The sequence below is a fragment of the Heliangelus exortis genome, chromosome 9, assembly GCF_036169615.1.
Source record: "Heliangelus exortis chromosome 9, bHelExo1.hap1, whole genome shotgun sequence".
NCBI classification, from domain to species: Eukaryota; Metazoa; Chordata; class Aves; order Apodiformes; family Trochilidae; genus Heliangelus; species Heliangelus exortis.
This window is the reverse complement of record NC_092430.1, coordinates 11,812,258-11,829,116: the sequence shown is the minus strand read 5'-3', so window position 1 is coordinate 11,829,116 and position 16,859 is coordinate 11,812,258. Positions and strand designations below refer to the sequence as shown.

Below are 16,859 nucleotides of genomic sequence, written 5' to 3'. Positions count from 1 at the left end.
TAAACACGGGGCAAGTTCTCCAGTTTTTTTAAGTAAATGTAACAGCTTTCCATCCAATTTTTTACATATACCTCAGCCTATATTACACTTGCATAAGATAAAGATGACACACATTCCAGAATGAAGCAGTGATACTGCTTCATTTTGGTTTAGAACAAAATTAATCCATCTTTTCTAAGTTTCACACTCTTTTGCCTTTTAATAAGCCTAATTTATTATTTTGTCAATACGTGTTCTTTCCTTACAAGAGAAAATCTTGTACTTCATATGGCTTTAAAAAAATTAAAACCACTTCTGTAGTTTACAACTCAGGTATGTTCTCTTGATCCCAATGTTACATGTCTAACACAAGGCAAATCTCTTAGAGTTAAGAAGTTCTGTCTTATTGGTTTTATTCATTCATAAGAGAGCAGATGTGGAATTTTAAGCACTAGGCTTGCCTTTGAGCTACTAAGGTTTCTCACTCTGAAAGGTAGGAACCTGAAGCCAGTGTCAAAGCATCACATATTTCTGAATCCACTATCATGGATGCCTGAAGTCATTAGCCACAGCATTATTTAGAGCCCCATGGAAGCTGAGTGGCAATGGATACATTCTGGGGACTGATCCTCAGCAGGTGCAGGTTGTCATAAAAAAATTAATTTCTTTTCTTGGCCTGTCAGCAGAAGAAAAATACCCTTGAGGGATCCCTGGCCAATGCAATTTCTCACTCTGCTTTCTCACTTTGCCTCTTCATTATCTCATGCAAGCTATTGCTTCCATTGTCAGCACTGCTTGAATTCAGATGTAGGCTCAGAGCTGCTACATAGAGCATTTTTACAAGGCTAAACCACGATGGGAATGGACTCCCTTTCTTAACCATAATGCAGAAAACCCCTTCCAACACACTGCAAAACAACACAAGAAGCATAAATACAACTAGGCACACTCCCTATCTCATCCTCCCAGTGCTCCTTTTCACTGCACTCATTTTAAATGGCAGACAGCTTCAAATGGGTGCTTCAGGCTTCATGCTCAAGCTCTGCATGTTTATAAGGAGAAAAAAGAAAGGAAAGAAAAAAAACCTAGAAACTTCACAGTGTCTTCAAATGCTCTTGTAAAAAGATAAAAGCTTTAATTAATTAAAATGAAAGTGTTTTATCAACCTTAGCTCAAGTGTCACAGTTAATAAGTACTACTCAAGAAGGGGGTGACTAACCAGCCTCCTGGGCACTCACAAAGCTTGCAAGGACCGGATGCTGGCTCCACAAAAACCTCCAAATAGTACATGTTCAGGAGAGCCCCCAGAAAACCAGACTAGAATGCCAATTCAGTTCATTAGCTGAAAAAAGAAAAAACTGCAAAAGCAAATTTAAAATAAATTGAAATGTACACTGTCTAAACTAAACATTGCAATTATCATACCAAGATTATATAGAAATAAAAGTAGTCCTGAATTTTAAAAAAAAAAAAAAAACAATGAAAATGGAATTGGATAATCACTAGAGGATGAAGAGTATCATAATTTTCCGGCACTTCCATGTAACCAGTCTGTAGAAGACTATTATGCTTTAATATTTATTGTGTCAGGATCTTATAATCTATGTAGGTGGTTTTCTTAATGTTAGAGTAACAAAATTAAATAGAACACCTGTCTTTGAAGCTTTTTTTTTTACTCTTCAACATTGAGAAGCAGTCTTGTAAAAAAATTTTTAAATTTTCCATTAAGCAGCATTTTACAACATTGTCTCCATAAAACTCCAGTTTATCCTGCTGTATGTAAAGTGGCCTTAAAAATGTTTCATCGTGGATGTGCAGAGGTGTTTCTCTGCCACTGAAATGACAGTAATTGTTAATGCTGCACACATCAGACCAAGGAAACTTGAGCAAACCTCTTCTGTATTCATACATAACATTTGACTCCAATGAAAGTCCAAGCCTTTTCCCTAGTATCTTCTTTAAAAAGTTTGATCAGTGACAGCTTTCAAGGTACCTTAAAGGGTACCTTGTAATCAGTTCCCAGCAGCAAATCCAGGAGCATTTATTCGGTGTGCTTTGGTTGTAGCATATGTTGAGCTTGTCCAGCATGACTCTTCTCTCACAATAGCTATGCACAGAATTACTCTCAGTACCAGCTTATGTGAGAAATTTCAAATATCGATGCAAAAGATGAAGTTCATGATCTTTTTTCCCCATGCTGTGAGCCCAGGGAACTCAGAGTTGTCCTTTCATTATTTAGACTAATACCTCATGAGTATTTCATGTTTTACTTTGGGTTAATCACATTAGCAATATTTTAATGCATCTACAATCGCCTGGGCTTCTTTCCAAACCTGTGCTGTTTATGTTCAAAGAAAATAAAAGGAAACCTAAAGCAATTTAGAGAACAAACATTTTACCACTCAAAATCATTGTCATAATTCACTGGAGGGAGCTGTTATTTCTGAGCCAAGAATTAACTAGCCTCATCTGTAGGAAATTGTCAAAATAAATCTGAGAGCAGTTTCTTTTTCTCATACAGATCTGTTGTAAAATCAGTTCTCATTTTTCCTGGCTGCAAAGCTCATTAGTAGTCTAAGCAAGATGCCAACAAAATGGCCTAATTCCTGAATTCCTGACTTTTTCTTTTTGAAAGCTGTATTCATCTCCATAGAGTTTATATAAGTAGCAATTATTACTTTGCTATGTGCAAAAATAATAATGCAATGATGTTTCTCTTTTTGCATTAACTGAAAAGGCATTTTTAACAATGTTCCAGTGGTTATTTTTATTATTATCGTTTCAGAATTGTGTACACAGTATTTGATCTATAGGCTTCCTCACAGCATGGCAAGAGATATAGTAATAATAGTGAATTTCTTACAGCGTATGGAGGCTGAGCAATACTGTTTTGTATAGTGCCTCTTGTGAATGGGATGGTACAGAGATGTATTTCTTTCTACACCTCTCCATTTTGGAATATCTTAAGTTAAAGCAAAAAAGCACCTATCACCAGTAGCTTCATCAACCCAACCAGTGCTATTCCAATAAAAGATCATTTGGCTTAAAGCAAGGGACTTCAAAAGTTGTTTTTTTCTTCAAACCAGAGAGCACAGAGTTCAGATGGGAGGGGTCACAGTCACCTCATGACAGCCTTGCCACTCTCTTCTGTGATCCAATAATATTTAAAAAGATCTGTTCTTTTAGGATTTACTGGGTTAGCATTCAAAAGAAATAACCTCATTATTACCAAGAGGTACCAAATCCCATCCTAAGGCAATGCTCTAATACAAAATCAAGGAGTCTTATTCTAGGAGTCCAGCCTCTCATCTCAGCCATAAAACTTTCTACAAAAACAACTTCATCTGACATTCATGTTTTCCAGATAAGGATATATGAAAAAAAAAAAAAAAAAAAAAGGAAAAAGAGTCATGGGGTTTTCCCACACATGCTAAAACAGGAAGTTTATTAATCTAAATTTGGAGTACTTAAAATACCACCTTATCAAAGGCTTTTCTTTTCCCTAATACAGGAGTAGAAAATAAAACATGCAAATAAATTGCTACTCATCAAAGGAAAGCTATAAACAGAGAACTAGAAGGTGACAGTTGGATCATGTACCACAGTGCAATGAAAAGTACAGGAACAAGAGGATTGTAAGCATCTATAAGAAAATGAAGGAGAAAAAAAGTGAGGGAGAGTTTCAGAAGAGACATCATTACAGAAAAGGAGCAAAACCATGCTGATCAGCTGATGCCCTGAGTGGATGATTAACTTTGCTGCCAAGGGTCAGTGGGTTTTACCAGCTGTCTATGGACCACACATCAAAGATACTTAATTGGGAAACTCATGAAGTCCAAGAAGACATTCCAGAGAAAGCACAGAAATTAAATTTCTCACGCACTCACTGTGCATCAGAGGCAGGAATCATCTGTGAGTTTGGGGCCCTAAAGCCTGCACATATACACACGCAGGAAAAATGGCCTTGCCCCACATTTTTCAGGATCAAGCTTTAAAATGTAATGACACACAGCCCACTTCCTGAATATGAAAAAAGTCCTGAACTGACTTGCAGCAATGGGCTGCAAGTTGCATCTGCTGGGTTAGCTATAGTAAGTAAGTGTGCAGAGTGGTTTAGCAGGGTCAGTGGCTTCTGTTTTCTCAATTTGACCTGGAACTTAATGTATTTCGTGCAATTACTGTGTGTGTGGACATAAACACACAACTAGCACATCTCATCCATCTAGATTTGTTAATCTTTGTTACAAGCCTGTGCATTGTAACATAATGAACAATATTACCAACACCTCTTATCTACTATAATGATCTTTCTCTAAATCTGAAAACAAGTCCCAGTTCTTACATGTTCATGACAGAGAAATTGACTTTCTTGTAGTTGCTGCCAACCTTCATAGGTATTTTATTCCAATTCTATTTACATTCATTGATACTACTATAAATGATGTTTTCTTAAAAATAAACAGAAATTACGCTCATTTTAGTGGACATCCATGCCTATTTTTAAGGAAGAGGCTTGATTCCTCACTACAGGTATATTCACATAGCACAATATTCAGAATCTGCATGCCAGAAGTATTATAGGAACTTGAATTACTGCTTCTCAGAACTCCTAAGATGGAGGTGCCATGCTGTCAAGATTTTAAAACCGCATTCTGCTATATGGATCTATCTTGCTACTTCAAAGTGACCAAACTGTTTTAAACACACACACATCCCTCAATACCAAGAAAGAATAAGATTAACAGAACAGAGAATTAGACACCAGGTATCAAAAGATCCACTTCATTTTTCTAGTTACTATCTGCATAAGTGCATGATATAAATGCAAATGTAAGCCATCATCTATTTTTAAGTTTTAGCATTTCATTTCACACAGATGCACAGCTGTGGGGAAATAATTGGTGAAGTTTTATGCAGCGATATTATTGCAACTTCACAATATTTTTAATACTTCACATCTAGAGAGGAATGTTGTGGATGTCTATAGAGCACTACAGTTCTCTAGCCTTAACTTCTATTCTCCTTTACTCATTATCTTCATGCATAACAGCCATTCTTTACTTAGAAGGCATTTTTACATTTATTGTATTAATTTAATTGACATCTCTGCACCCAAGTAGTTCTCCATATGTCCACCAAAAATGGCTCATAGACCTTGACCATAAGAGGAATGTTTTCTAGTAGCATTTCCAAAAAAATTACCTTACCAGTTTATGAAATCAAAACTCTAGAGGACAAACTATGGCATAATTCTCTTACACAATTCTACAGGTTTCTTCTATTTCACTATGCTGCGTACAGGAGCATTGGCCACGTCACAAACACATAACAACCCCTTAGGATGCATCATTTACCTGATAATTTATCTTAATCTTTTTCAACATTAGATTAAACTGATTTGTTCTTTTGTGAGACAGAAGTGATTATTCTTGCCTTAGATTTAAACTACTTTCATTTGTTTACAAATCAGTTTGAGCGGAACTTTGTGGATCTATACTCATACCATAATTCCCTATGTAGTTTATGTCAATCAAAATATTGTACTCTGAAAAAGCAGATTTTTTGGCAGCATCAGTCAGCAGCAACAGCAATATGGCAATCCAGAAGCAAAAGCAGATTTTAAGGCGTCAGTTTGTTAGGAATACACATCACACTTACTGCCACATGGACAGGAATAATTGCCTAAGCATTCATTATTTATCCTGAGGATTTTTTAATTTCAATTGTAATGATTTATTAGAGATGGTGAAACCATCTTTTTTGGATTTTGCTCATGTTTCTAGTCTTTACAGTTAATAATTCTGTTCAGAATGCAATATGCTGATAATGTATAACTACAAGCTCTAGATTTATTAATGCAAAAATATTCAAGACTCCTGTTGCAAATGCTGTTTAATGAAAACTGGGTTATGAATCACTTACTCAAAAAACCTTTCCTGGTGTGTACAGTTTTTGGAGATATAAGCTGAGGTTTAAAGACTGTTTAGCTACAATGGGAGAGCCAGTAGAAGTCTAGGAAAGTGAGTTCTTTCAGTAAGCCTTCAATAAGCAAAGAAGCCAGTAGTATTCTTTTACAGCAGCACTCCAAGGGCTCTGAACCACATCAATGTCTCTGGTAAGCTAGCTTTTGTATAAACATAATGAAGGATATGCACTTACAAGCTAAATACACAAAACAGCTGAGCAACAGTGTGGGGGAAATATTATCCCCATGAGTCCAGAAACAGAGAAAGATGCCAGATGTTTCACCTCTTGAATTGCTTTTTTTTTTTTTTCCCACTGATACAGAAAAAGACAGAAGACAGGGTGAATTCTGACCCTTAGCTGACAGCTCTGTAATACCATGTTCTATAAAGCACAAATTCAGCATCATACTTAGATCAGGGAAGGTTGTTACATTAAGAGGCATTTCTCATCAACTTTCTAGTCGGATGTTTTGTTTATTATATCTTGAGCTGCATCAAATAATACACATAGAAACAACTGTTTCCTGGGGCTTCATTGGTGCTTGAAGTTAAAAGATGTTTGGTATAGCAGGACAACATCAGCAGGGGAATGGGTAGTGCCACCACTCGTTCTCAGCCCAGTATTTACGGCTCTTCTGAGAGAGAAGAACCACCTCAGTTTGAGGTAACTGATGAAACCAGGATTCCCAGTTCTTTCCAGGACACTTGAATTGATCACTCATTAAGTAAGAAAGGGAAAGAATTGACTACATACTGTCAGGGCGTATTTCCAAATAAAAGCAGCCATGCCTGCTTCATCTGGGGCACAGCTAACCCATGTGGCTATATGTTAAGTGCAAACCAGACTAGGAGGGACTGTCAGCAAGATTCAACTTGCATAAAGGAGGCTCTATTCTGCATCCTATACAGGCTCAGAAGCACAATTTCAGCCCTTAGATTTCAGAGGAACACCTTTATTTTCAGATTTCCTGGCACCTAAAGTGAGGGAGAGCTGAGGATCACACTGCAGTATGGTCACTGAAAATGCTTCTCTGCACGCCTAGATCCTAATATGAAGATAGAGCCTATATGGTTTTTCTGTGGCTTCACCGTAGAAAGGAGAGATTTATCCTACCATGTTGACTTTGTGGTGCTTTGAAGTGAGGGAATTAAAAGTTAGCAATGCCTGAATAGTGATTTGCTGCTCAGTATTCCTATGGTTTGGTTTTGTATTTCTTACTAGTGGTTCCCCTGACAATCTGAGATTTATCTTTCCATCCATTTTCATTTCAAACCACATAAGAAAGGATGTAATCGACTGCTTTGTATTCAGTGACAAATTCCTCCTTTTATTACCAAATGTATTCTGACTGTTGCTAAAAAAGATGCACTTGATAGCACATGGGAATTTAAATACCATCAACTGTAAAGGGTATTTCTGCAGACTAATGCACAGTTCCTAGCAAAACTGAGGCCTAATTTCTGGAGGCTGGTCAAAGTCACCAGCTTCACTTCCAGATTGTCAAAGCAGCAACTCCCAACTTCCAATCCGGGTTTTGATCCCACTATTATTTGAAAACAAAACACAACCTACCTCCTCCCTCCAAAAAACCCACAAACAAACAACAAAACAAAGAACACCCGCAAAAAAACAAAAAAAAAAAATCCCAAATAAACCAGCAAACCAGCACCTTTCAACTCCTTCATGTCTACAGCATTTCAATCTATGGCATTAGTTAAGTTTATCTAAACACAGAATAGATGAACTTCACAGTGATATACATCTGGCTGGCATTTTTTTTTTATAGAAGGGAATTCATCCTAAATGTTTAATGTATAGAATTAAAGATGCAAAAATAGAAAGGCAAAAACAAAAGCACACAACGAAGAACCAAGAACAAATGGATGAGGACTAGAGAACAATCAGGGAAGTAGGACAGAAGAGTGGAAAATGGAGGCTGTAAGAAGTAAAACAAGATAAGAGAAAAGAAACAGCCGACAACAAGAAAAAAGAAAAAAGCACACTAGGAAAATATTTTTCTGACCAGCCATTAAATCCTCTTACAGAAATGGAAAAATGAGACAATTAAAAGAGGAAAGATGTTTACACAAATATTAACAGTAGAATGCTTCTTGGAGACTGTCATAGTATTTATACAAATTTTAAGGTTGCAAATTCTAGTGGCAAGATCATTGGATGTAATAGGAGGTTTTGTTGAGGAAGTCAAGTAAGTCAACTTGAAGCACATATTCATGCTTAATTTCAGTTGTCTTGACTGTGTTATATAATTTGTTACTCTTTGTTTTTTCAACACTTATTTTAAAAAAGCATTCTAGCTAGTATCAAGTATAACAGAGATAATTAGAGCAGACCATGATTTTCAGTGCTAGATGCCTGATGTTAGGCTCCCAAGGCTATGTTTGGATATGAAATAATTAGCCCCAGTTTCAGAACTGACTGAACTGAGCCTGTGTAGTACATACTTAATAAAATTGCTAATGTTTAAATTATAAAAATATATTGGTATTTAAATGCATTTTAAAAATCCTCCCATGGAATGCAAAGAATGATCTCATCTTTTATCCAAAGAACTTAAAATTAATAGGTAACGTTGTGCTACCCACATTAATCTCCAGTAGCAAGATTTTATTCCATTAGAGAAACATCAATGACATCTGACTCTGTGTTTTAAATGAGATTAAAGACCACACCAAGAGAAAGCTCTGTGATATTCATGTATCATAAATACTTCTTTATTTTGTGTGAAAAGAAAACAAATTATTTCATTATATATTTATTGCTCTTTTTTTTCTGGCTATAAACATAATACTTCTGCTAAGATATCACGTATCTTTATATGTGACAATAATCTATTGTCTGCAGAATGAACAAGGCAAAAGAGAGCTTTCTAATCATAAGGAGTGAAAACCACACTTTAGAGAACCTTAATTATGCCACGAATTCTTCAAAACTCTGAACATTCAGGGTTTTTTTCTATGCCAGTGTTGTGGGTTTTTTTCAGTTAGTAGTTAGTCAAACTCAGTTTAAGTCGTGACATCAATTAGCAGTCACTTTCACTCAAAACCTATCACAGCCAGAAACCCTGGTTCCTATTGGCCCCCTTGCCCACACTTTTCCATATTTGCTATTGCAGTCCTTTTAGTCCAGTGTGAAGTGTTTTCCATTGTCTTAGCTCGTTGTATAATAAATGCATCACAACTCCAGCACACAAAGTCAGAACTGGCAGTTTCTCAGCTCCAGTAAGTTCAGAATTGCGTGAAAGCTAAATTACTTCTGTCCCAGGAGACTGATTCATTGAGGCCAAGTCAAGCTCATTAAGGAGAGGAGAGTGTGGGGGAGTTTGTGCTGTAGCTTTTCAGCTGCACCTGTCAAGCGTAAACACTTTGAAGTTTTTTTATTTCTGGAAATGAGCAGACCCTTAACTATTGTACTGGCAGTGTTTTCCTACGTTGTCCAAGTAGAGTCACCAGTGAACATATCTAGCAAATAAATTCAGTCTAATAAATTGGAATAGTGTTTGCTCTCCAAGATTGGGATTCTCTTTCTGATTCTGACCAGATTTTAGGAGTTGGGGACCATGACACCTGCATTTCTGCCACTGCTTCAGCCTTCACACACCACTGGAGTCACCCAGTGCAGTGCTGTTTAGATTTACAATACCAAGCACAGAAAAGGTGTTAGAAACCACTGCTCTGTGAATGAAAATACCAAATACCATGTCAGACAAAGAGTTAAACTTCTATGTAATGTTTATCTTTTTTTCCTGTGTAACTGTTTCTCCTTTAATGAAATGGGAAATATCTAACATTCTTACTCCAAGTTAATGAATAGGTTAGTATCATCAGAAGCTTTTTCTAGCAATTTGAACAAGAGGACGAAAAAAAAAAGCTATTTATTCTCAGTTCCAGGACCATTACTTTTAATAAATAGAAATATTTATGCCTAAAGGACAAGTTTGTTGAAACTCAAGAGCTATGGTATAAACAGTCATTTTTCTCTTCCATTCAGTGTTTACATATAAAAAGCATTTACTTTGCATATAGTTCCTGTCATTGTCCCTAAGAGTATGTGCATAATATTTACAACAAAGAATGCTGAGGTACAAAATTTTTAATATACTTTAAAATCTACTTTGATGTCTTATTACCAAAAGGCAAAACATACTTACAGAAGGAAAGCTGTCAGAAAAATAAGTGAAGTAGCCTTAAATCAGCATCTAGTGAAAGAGTAGATTTTCTTTGCATCAGTAAATTCTGCAGTGTCAGGTTAACTGAACTAATATGTGGGACCTTGCAAGGTATTTGGAAGATGTTTGCCACACAACAGTGGACTTCAGATTCCAGTTATAAGGTGTGTTATTTACCATCCATACTTTCCTTCCTTTCTTGGAGTGAGCATAAGCACAAGCCTCTATCATTCAACTTATATTTCTAATTTGTATTTTTCCTCAGTTCTGACTATGAGCCATATTAAAAAACATCAATTCACCCAGCACACCACTTTTAACAGTCAATTTTACTTTTTTCCTGTTCGTATTAGTAAAATGTCACCCCAGTTCCCATCATCTTGCATATAACCAATTGAAAACAATTTTGCCTCCCCATACCTTGGTGTGCCCAAAGCCCTTTGTAAATGCTACAAGCTATCCATAAAGCAGCACAGCCAAGAAACAGAGCTCTGCAGTCCTGTCCTCCACCTCTAACTCACTGCTCCTCAACATCTCTCTTCAGCCAATAATTAAGGATTTCATAGCACAGGTTAATGACTTAATTGTCTCTCCGTAGAAATAGATCAGAGTCAGGGTAAAGATATAATCTCAGAAGTTAGTAGTGGCAGTTAAAAAGAATGAAGCTTACTAAAAACTTAAGACCTTCCTTCATCAAAAACTAACATGAATAGTTTGCCAACTCTCCTCTGCATTTCTCACCTTGTAGGAAATGAGTGGCACAAGAGAAACATTTCTGTGCTCAGTGCTCTTTAAATACATGAGACCCTTACTATAAATCTTTGGTTCTTGTTTGTTTTAACAGAGTTGGTGTAGATCCAGATGAAGATTTGAAAACAGAAGCTGGAAGCCAGGTATGTCAGTATTTTCAAAACTAAAAGCTTCAGATGTTGGCAGATTGTGCTTGGCAAAAACTGTTATAGCTGCAAATGTTTAAAACGGGTTGAAAATAAAAAGGAGCTGCAAAGTATCTTTATTGTACAAGATACAGTGAGCAGAAAAAATATTTTCAATGTGTATACACTCATGAATTTTGTAACTGAAACTGAAGAATATTATAAATAAATAAAAAGACATCCTGAGAGGGTAATAAGCAAAAAGTATCATAGCATGGTTTGGATTGGAATGGATCTTATAGATCCCCTAGTTCCAACCCCCTGCCATGGGTAGTGACACATCCCACTGCACCAATTTGCTCCAAGCCCCATCCAACCTGGCCTTGATCACTTCCAGGGATAGACCATCCACAGCCTCTCTGGGCAACCTGTACAGTGTCTCACCACCCTCACACTGAAGAATTTCTTAAGAGTATCTGAATCCACCCTCTCTCAAGCTTAAATCTATTACCCTTCATCCTATCACTACATGCCCTTGTACTAAGTCCCTCTCCAGCCTTCCTTCAGCCCCTCCAGATACTGGAAAGGCTTCTATGAAGTCTCCTCAGATTCTTCTCTTCTCCATGTGGAACTACCCTTAATAATAGAAGTATTGCCTTAAGAAATCAAAATCTTTTCAAATGCCACATTTGTGGAAATGGGACTTCTCAGAAACATTGTTTGTTTCCCTGGAATAAAAAAGGAGAATGTGTAAAGTTCTATTGCATTAGGTTAGGCTTCTGAAAATATTTATTAGTTATTTTTCACATGGAAACCTAAGAACATAGTGAACTTAAAAACTTTGAAGGGGGCTATTTGAAAAGCTGCAGCTCTCCATCTGTAACCTTCCCCTTTTCTGCCATTATATATGATATTGTTTCAAATGCAGCACTGCCTGCAATAGTCAAATTTTTTAGAGAGTTAATACACAAAAACTGAACATATGCTTCAGCATAGTAGATGGAGCAGCAGTAGGTTTAGGGAGAAGTAAGACTACAGTAGATAGGATGACAAAGCAAAAGAGTGCTTATTACTGTTTCTGTTTATAGATAATACCACCCCATGCACTCTCTCAGTCAATATTAAAAGGACTATCATAACATTCTGTTGCAGCATGCCAAGATACAAGTCCAACTCTGACAGGACTAAGTATTAATATCAGTCTCCTAAGCATCTTAGTAGGAATTTTTGCAGCATCTCTCCCCAAATTCTGGCCAAGCTCAGTACAGAGAACCTTAATCCTAGTTTATTGTTTACCCAATTTTAAAGATCCATCATTTCCAAAATTTTCTACTTTGTAGCACTCACAGATTGTCACCGATGAGAGTATGCTGAATGCCATATAATGCATTTTTTTGTGGAAAAGCAATTTTTTCAGAAGTCAGGCATCTAATTTTCCCCCTTTATTAAAAACAAAAGAATCATGTTTATGAATAGCAGCAACACATCCAGTGTCCCAGCTGGGCCCTGTGAATTAACACCTATCTCTGTTGACAAAACACAGCAATACAACACAGAAGGTGTAAATAAATGTAACACCTTTCTTGCCCCATCATGTCCAAGTCAGCATTCCTTACAGTAGTAAATTTTCATCTTGGAAGATAGTTTTGCTGCTCTAACAATTCTTTCCCTTCTCCACCACCCCACCCTGCTGCCAGTAATTCTGTTTTCATTTGTTTGACTTTTTTCATATTTGACATCTAAATCTTTTACTGATTCCAGACCTCTGTTGTCTTCATAGCCCCGTTGTAACTCAGTACCTATCACAATTATAGAATTTATGTCAGGTTATTTCTTTTAGTTTTCTCTTTCATCTCATCTCTCTCACTCCTCCTTCTCCTTCATTTCTAATAAGGTTTTTTTATTTACCTTACCTACTTTTAATTTCCTTCCTATGTTAATGTATCTTCACAGTAAAAGCAGTTTTTCTGGCATGCAGGCCTGGTCAAATAATGTGTAAGTCCCAGTATCTCCCACTACCAGTAAAACTTCTCACCTAGATCAACTCTAAACCACATGCCATTAGTTGGAGCTTCAGGAATACTATAGCACCAAAAAAAGCCTCTAAGATGGCTCCCTTCTCAGCCAGAATACTCAGCCAGAATGAGGAAGCCACAAATTCTGCTGCAGAGATTTGGATCTGTCTCCCATGTGACAACTCTAAGTACCAGGACACAGGTATCTGGCCCTGGGAATTTCTCAATCCATGTATGTAACCAGACCTGGATTTTTAGGGGCAGAAAAAGCTTTAAACACCTTCCATCCCATGGGTGCAATGTCAGAGGCAACAGCAGCTATATGGCTGCATAACACTTCTCCTTTCCTACCTCTTCATATCCCTCCTTCCATCTACAAACACCATTTTCTGTTTTCTGAAGGAATTAGATTTATGTGGTCAAGACTTCCATGTACACAGTTGTTACTGGACTTCTGGTTACAGTCTATTCTGGACTGCCTCAACCAGTAATTTCAGCAGTCAGCTAGCAGCAAATTACAGTTTACTGTAAGATGTGGAACCCAGGACTCCTTCCCTAGCAAAGGTGTCAACCCTTGTAACATATAATTAATGTCTGGACTTCACCATACCACAATATCAACCATCAAACCTCTGTTTCTTTGTGTTCATTCTGCCTCACCCTTCCTTAAATGTGTTTATCACCAAATCATTATCACAACATAAGTATAAAGAAAAGAAATAATTATGTTCTGAAAGAATTGAATTACTTAAGTTATACTAGAGATAATGTATATTATTGTATAAAAAAATAAACAGAAGCAATTTGCTTCATATCACAAATTGAGTATGAACTCCAAAAGCTAACTCTGATGTGCAGTATGTGGGATATGTGATCACTAAGGAATTACAAAGTTGATCTATTGAAAAAAAGCAAAAGCTTTATGGCAGTGGGGTTTTAATTTCCTATAAACAAAGATAGTCAGTAGCACATCGTATTCTAATGGTTTCTATATCTCAGAATTTCTTCTATGTTAATCTAAATTGAGATAGTGTAAGAACTTATTTTCTACCAGCATTTTGTAAAAATGTTGAACCTGTACTATAGATCTCAGCAGAAAACTAAGTAGCCTGCAAAACACCTATTATCATCTCTGTCTAACTAAGGTCTAATGTTTATCAAGCCATTCCTATATCTTTATTATTCAAGAGATTTATGCTTTCCCTATCAATTTCATCTGTCAGACATTTAGAGAAATTATTGCAAGTGTAATTATCGTAACAATAATCTCCATGTAGGTAATTCTCAAGTGAGAGACAAGAAACACTGGCATTCTCACTTCCCAGAGAGAAAATTGTCTAGAAGAGGTGGTGGACTGTCTCCTCTACTTCTACCTCTCTGAACTTTGGGGACAGTTAAAAGTTATTTTTAGTATACCAAATCATGCCCCCAACTAAAAGAAGAATCCATGCACTAACCCCCAGAATTATCTTGTAGAATGGAAAGCAGCATTTTGAGTCCTGTTGCTCTCCCCTTGGAAAGAAGCACAAAAAGGAAAGTAGTGGCATGATTATTAGAATATCACCATCCCTTTGGGAATGAAATTTTATTAGACATATACAAATAGCATCTGATCATGTAGGAGTAAACTGAAGTAATCCCACAATAGCAATTAAATCAAAATCTCATTTTATTGATCTCAGAATATAGTGCTTCTTGGCTGCTTAATAAAATTGGAATCATTAATAAAAATAAATGCTGCACTCTTCCAGTGAGTACATAGCACTGAGAAAGGTACTATATGAGCCAATTTGTCCTGAAGCGATTCACAAAGATGAAATTTGTGTGCCAAAGATGATTTATACATTTTTTTTAAAGTGCATTTAATTATAATTTGGCTTTATGTGGTTTTAGTACTGGAACTCTATTTATGATATAAAAATGCTTTTCAATTCATTCATTTGTTTATTTTGCAGACTGCAGCTAACCTGGATAAAAATACAACCAAAGCTGAGAGTGCATGGCTGTTCAGAATGTGGTATGGCTTTGACCACAGGTATCCTTTTCTGTTAGAAGCCATAGATGATAATCACATTACAACTGGCACCTTCAGAATATTTAAGAATTCAAAAACTACTATATTTTTAAAAACTCAAAACAAACCATAGCTTATTTTGATGCATTGAATAAGGAGAAGAAATTTTGACATGTCAAAATTTCTAGGCCTTTCTAGGCCTGTCAAAAAAGGCCTATAGAAGCTGGGCAGTGCAGTGGTACCACATGCCTAACTGAGGCTATGGGGAGTGAGAATAGCGAAGCAGCTCTGCCCTACAGCACACTATATAGAAAAGACAAGTCAATAAACATTTTAAATTACAGGATAGAACTAACCCTGTAATTATTAATCAGATCAGGTACAAATGTACCAATTCCATCTTTAGAAAGCCAGGACGTTGGAGAGGAAAGAAGTCCATGCCTGTATATTCAGGAGTAGTTACCCAAGAAAAAGCAAAACCAAGACCAGACTTATTTACCTACACCTCTTGGAAACAGAGAACAACGCACCCACTGTGAAGATGTATCTTCCAAGCCTTCCCTGGAACTCATGCTTGTCATTCCCTAGAGTCCAGAGTCTTTGTGCTTCTATTCATGCTCCTGCAGAGCAATGTATGGTAGAGCTCCTGAATGTGGGAATCAGATGCTTTAGTGTAGAAAGCCTGGTTTCCCTATCTTTTGCATAAGAGGAAAATATTTTAATGGGGTTTTTTCCCAAAGCCAAGAGAGAACATGACCTTTGGCACCCACGCTGTCACTAATGCCTGCACAAAGGAAGCAAAAGCTACCATTCTTATTTGTAGTCATTTTAATGACTCCTCAAAGGCTTTGCATGGCTACCAGCAAGACCTAAGCCTTTAACAGAGTTATTCAATGAACACCAGAGAAGCCCACCTGCCAACTTCCACACTTACTGACTCAGGAGCCGAACAGGCAGAGCTCTAACCAGTAGTCTTCACTATTTAATAGCACACCTATTGGTCCATTACCCTGCACCGCTGAGTGGAGATTTACCTTCAGGCTACCTGTGTGTTCTCCTGACAAGCTGCAGTAAACTAGGATGAAACATTTTAACTGGCAACATGCAACTCTCTGGACGCACAACTTCGTTAAGAGGTTCAAGTGAAGTTACCCTTCCGAGACTTTTGATAGGAAAAAAAAAATTTTCATTAAAAATTTATGTATTGCCCTAATTCCCAAGCAATTTTAAGGGCCAAAAAAGCACTTGGCATTAAAATGTTTACTAAGATATCTATACTTAAGAAATAGTAGGTGAATACTGTATAAAAGGGGAAAATATGCTAAAATCTTAATGCCAAATACCAGCATAACTAACTACCACCCAGTCCCACTTCTTTATCAGAGATCATCCATACGGTAGAGATCTTGAAGTTGAGGGACACTTTAGTCTCGAAAGTCTAATTTCCATGACTTTCACATGACAAAAAATAATGTGTTTTTTAAAATATTCTTTAAAAAGAACAATTTTATTCAAAAGCGTCAATCTCTCTTCCAATCAAGTCATAATCTTTCTTTAGAATTCAGATTTTCAGAGTGTATAGCCCTACCATTATCCTGAAATAGATTTTCATTACAAATAATGTTTTCTACATTTCTTAACCCTGAAGAAGTAAGCTCATATACTTGCACAGAATAAGTGTTCAACCCACTAATGCTGTGACTCAGACCTCCAAGGCTTTCTTTGGTATGACTTTTTCTGAAAGACATTCTTTACAGAGAGAGAGAAATTATCCACCCAAACTTTCTTTTGCCTTTCCCTGCCTAAATTATGAGACTGTTCTG

The 16,859-nt window shown here is 36.7% G+C and overlaps 1 protein-coding gene across 1 annotated transcript in view; it reads left to right on the top strand.

The window, feature by feature from the left end:
• Positions 1 to 16,859, top strand: part of SLC9A9 (solute carrier family 9 member A9) — a 170,537-nt gene that overhangs the window by 113,392 nt on the left and 40,286 nt on the right. The window contains exons 13-14 of the mRNA XM_071752167.1: positions 10,977 to 11,025; positions 14,978 to 15,057. Coding sequence (XP_071608268.1) covers positions 10,977 to 11,025; positions 14,978 to 15,057 — 129 coding nt within the window. The remainder of the gene's footprint in view (positions 1 to 10,976; positions 11,026 to 14,977; positions 15,058 to 16,859) is intronic.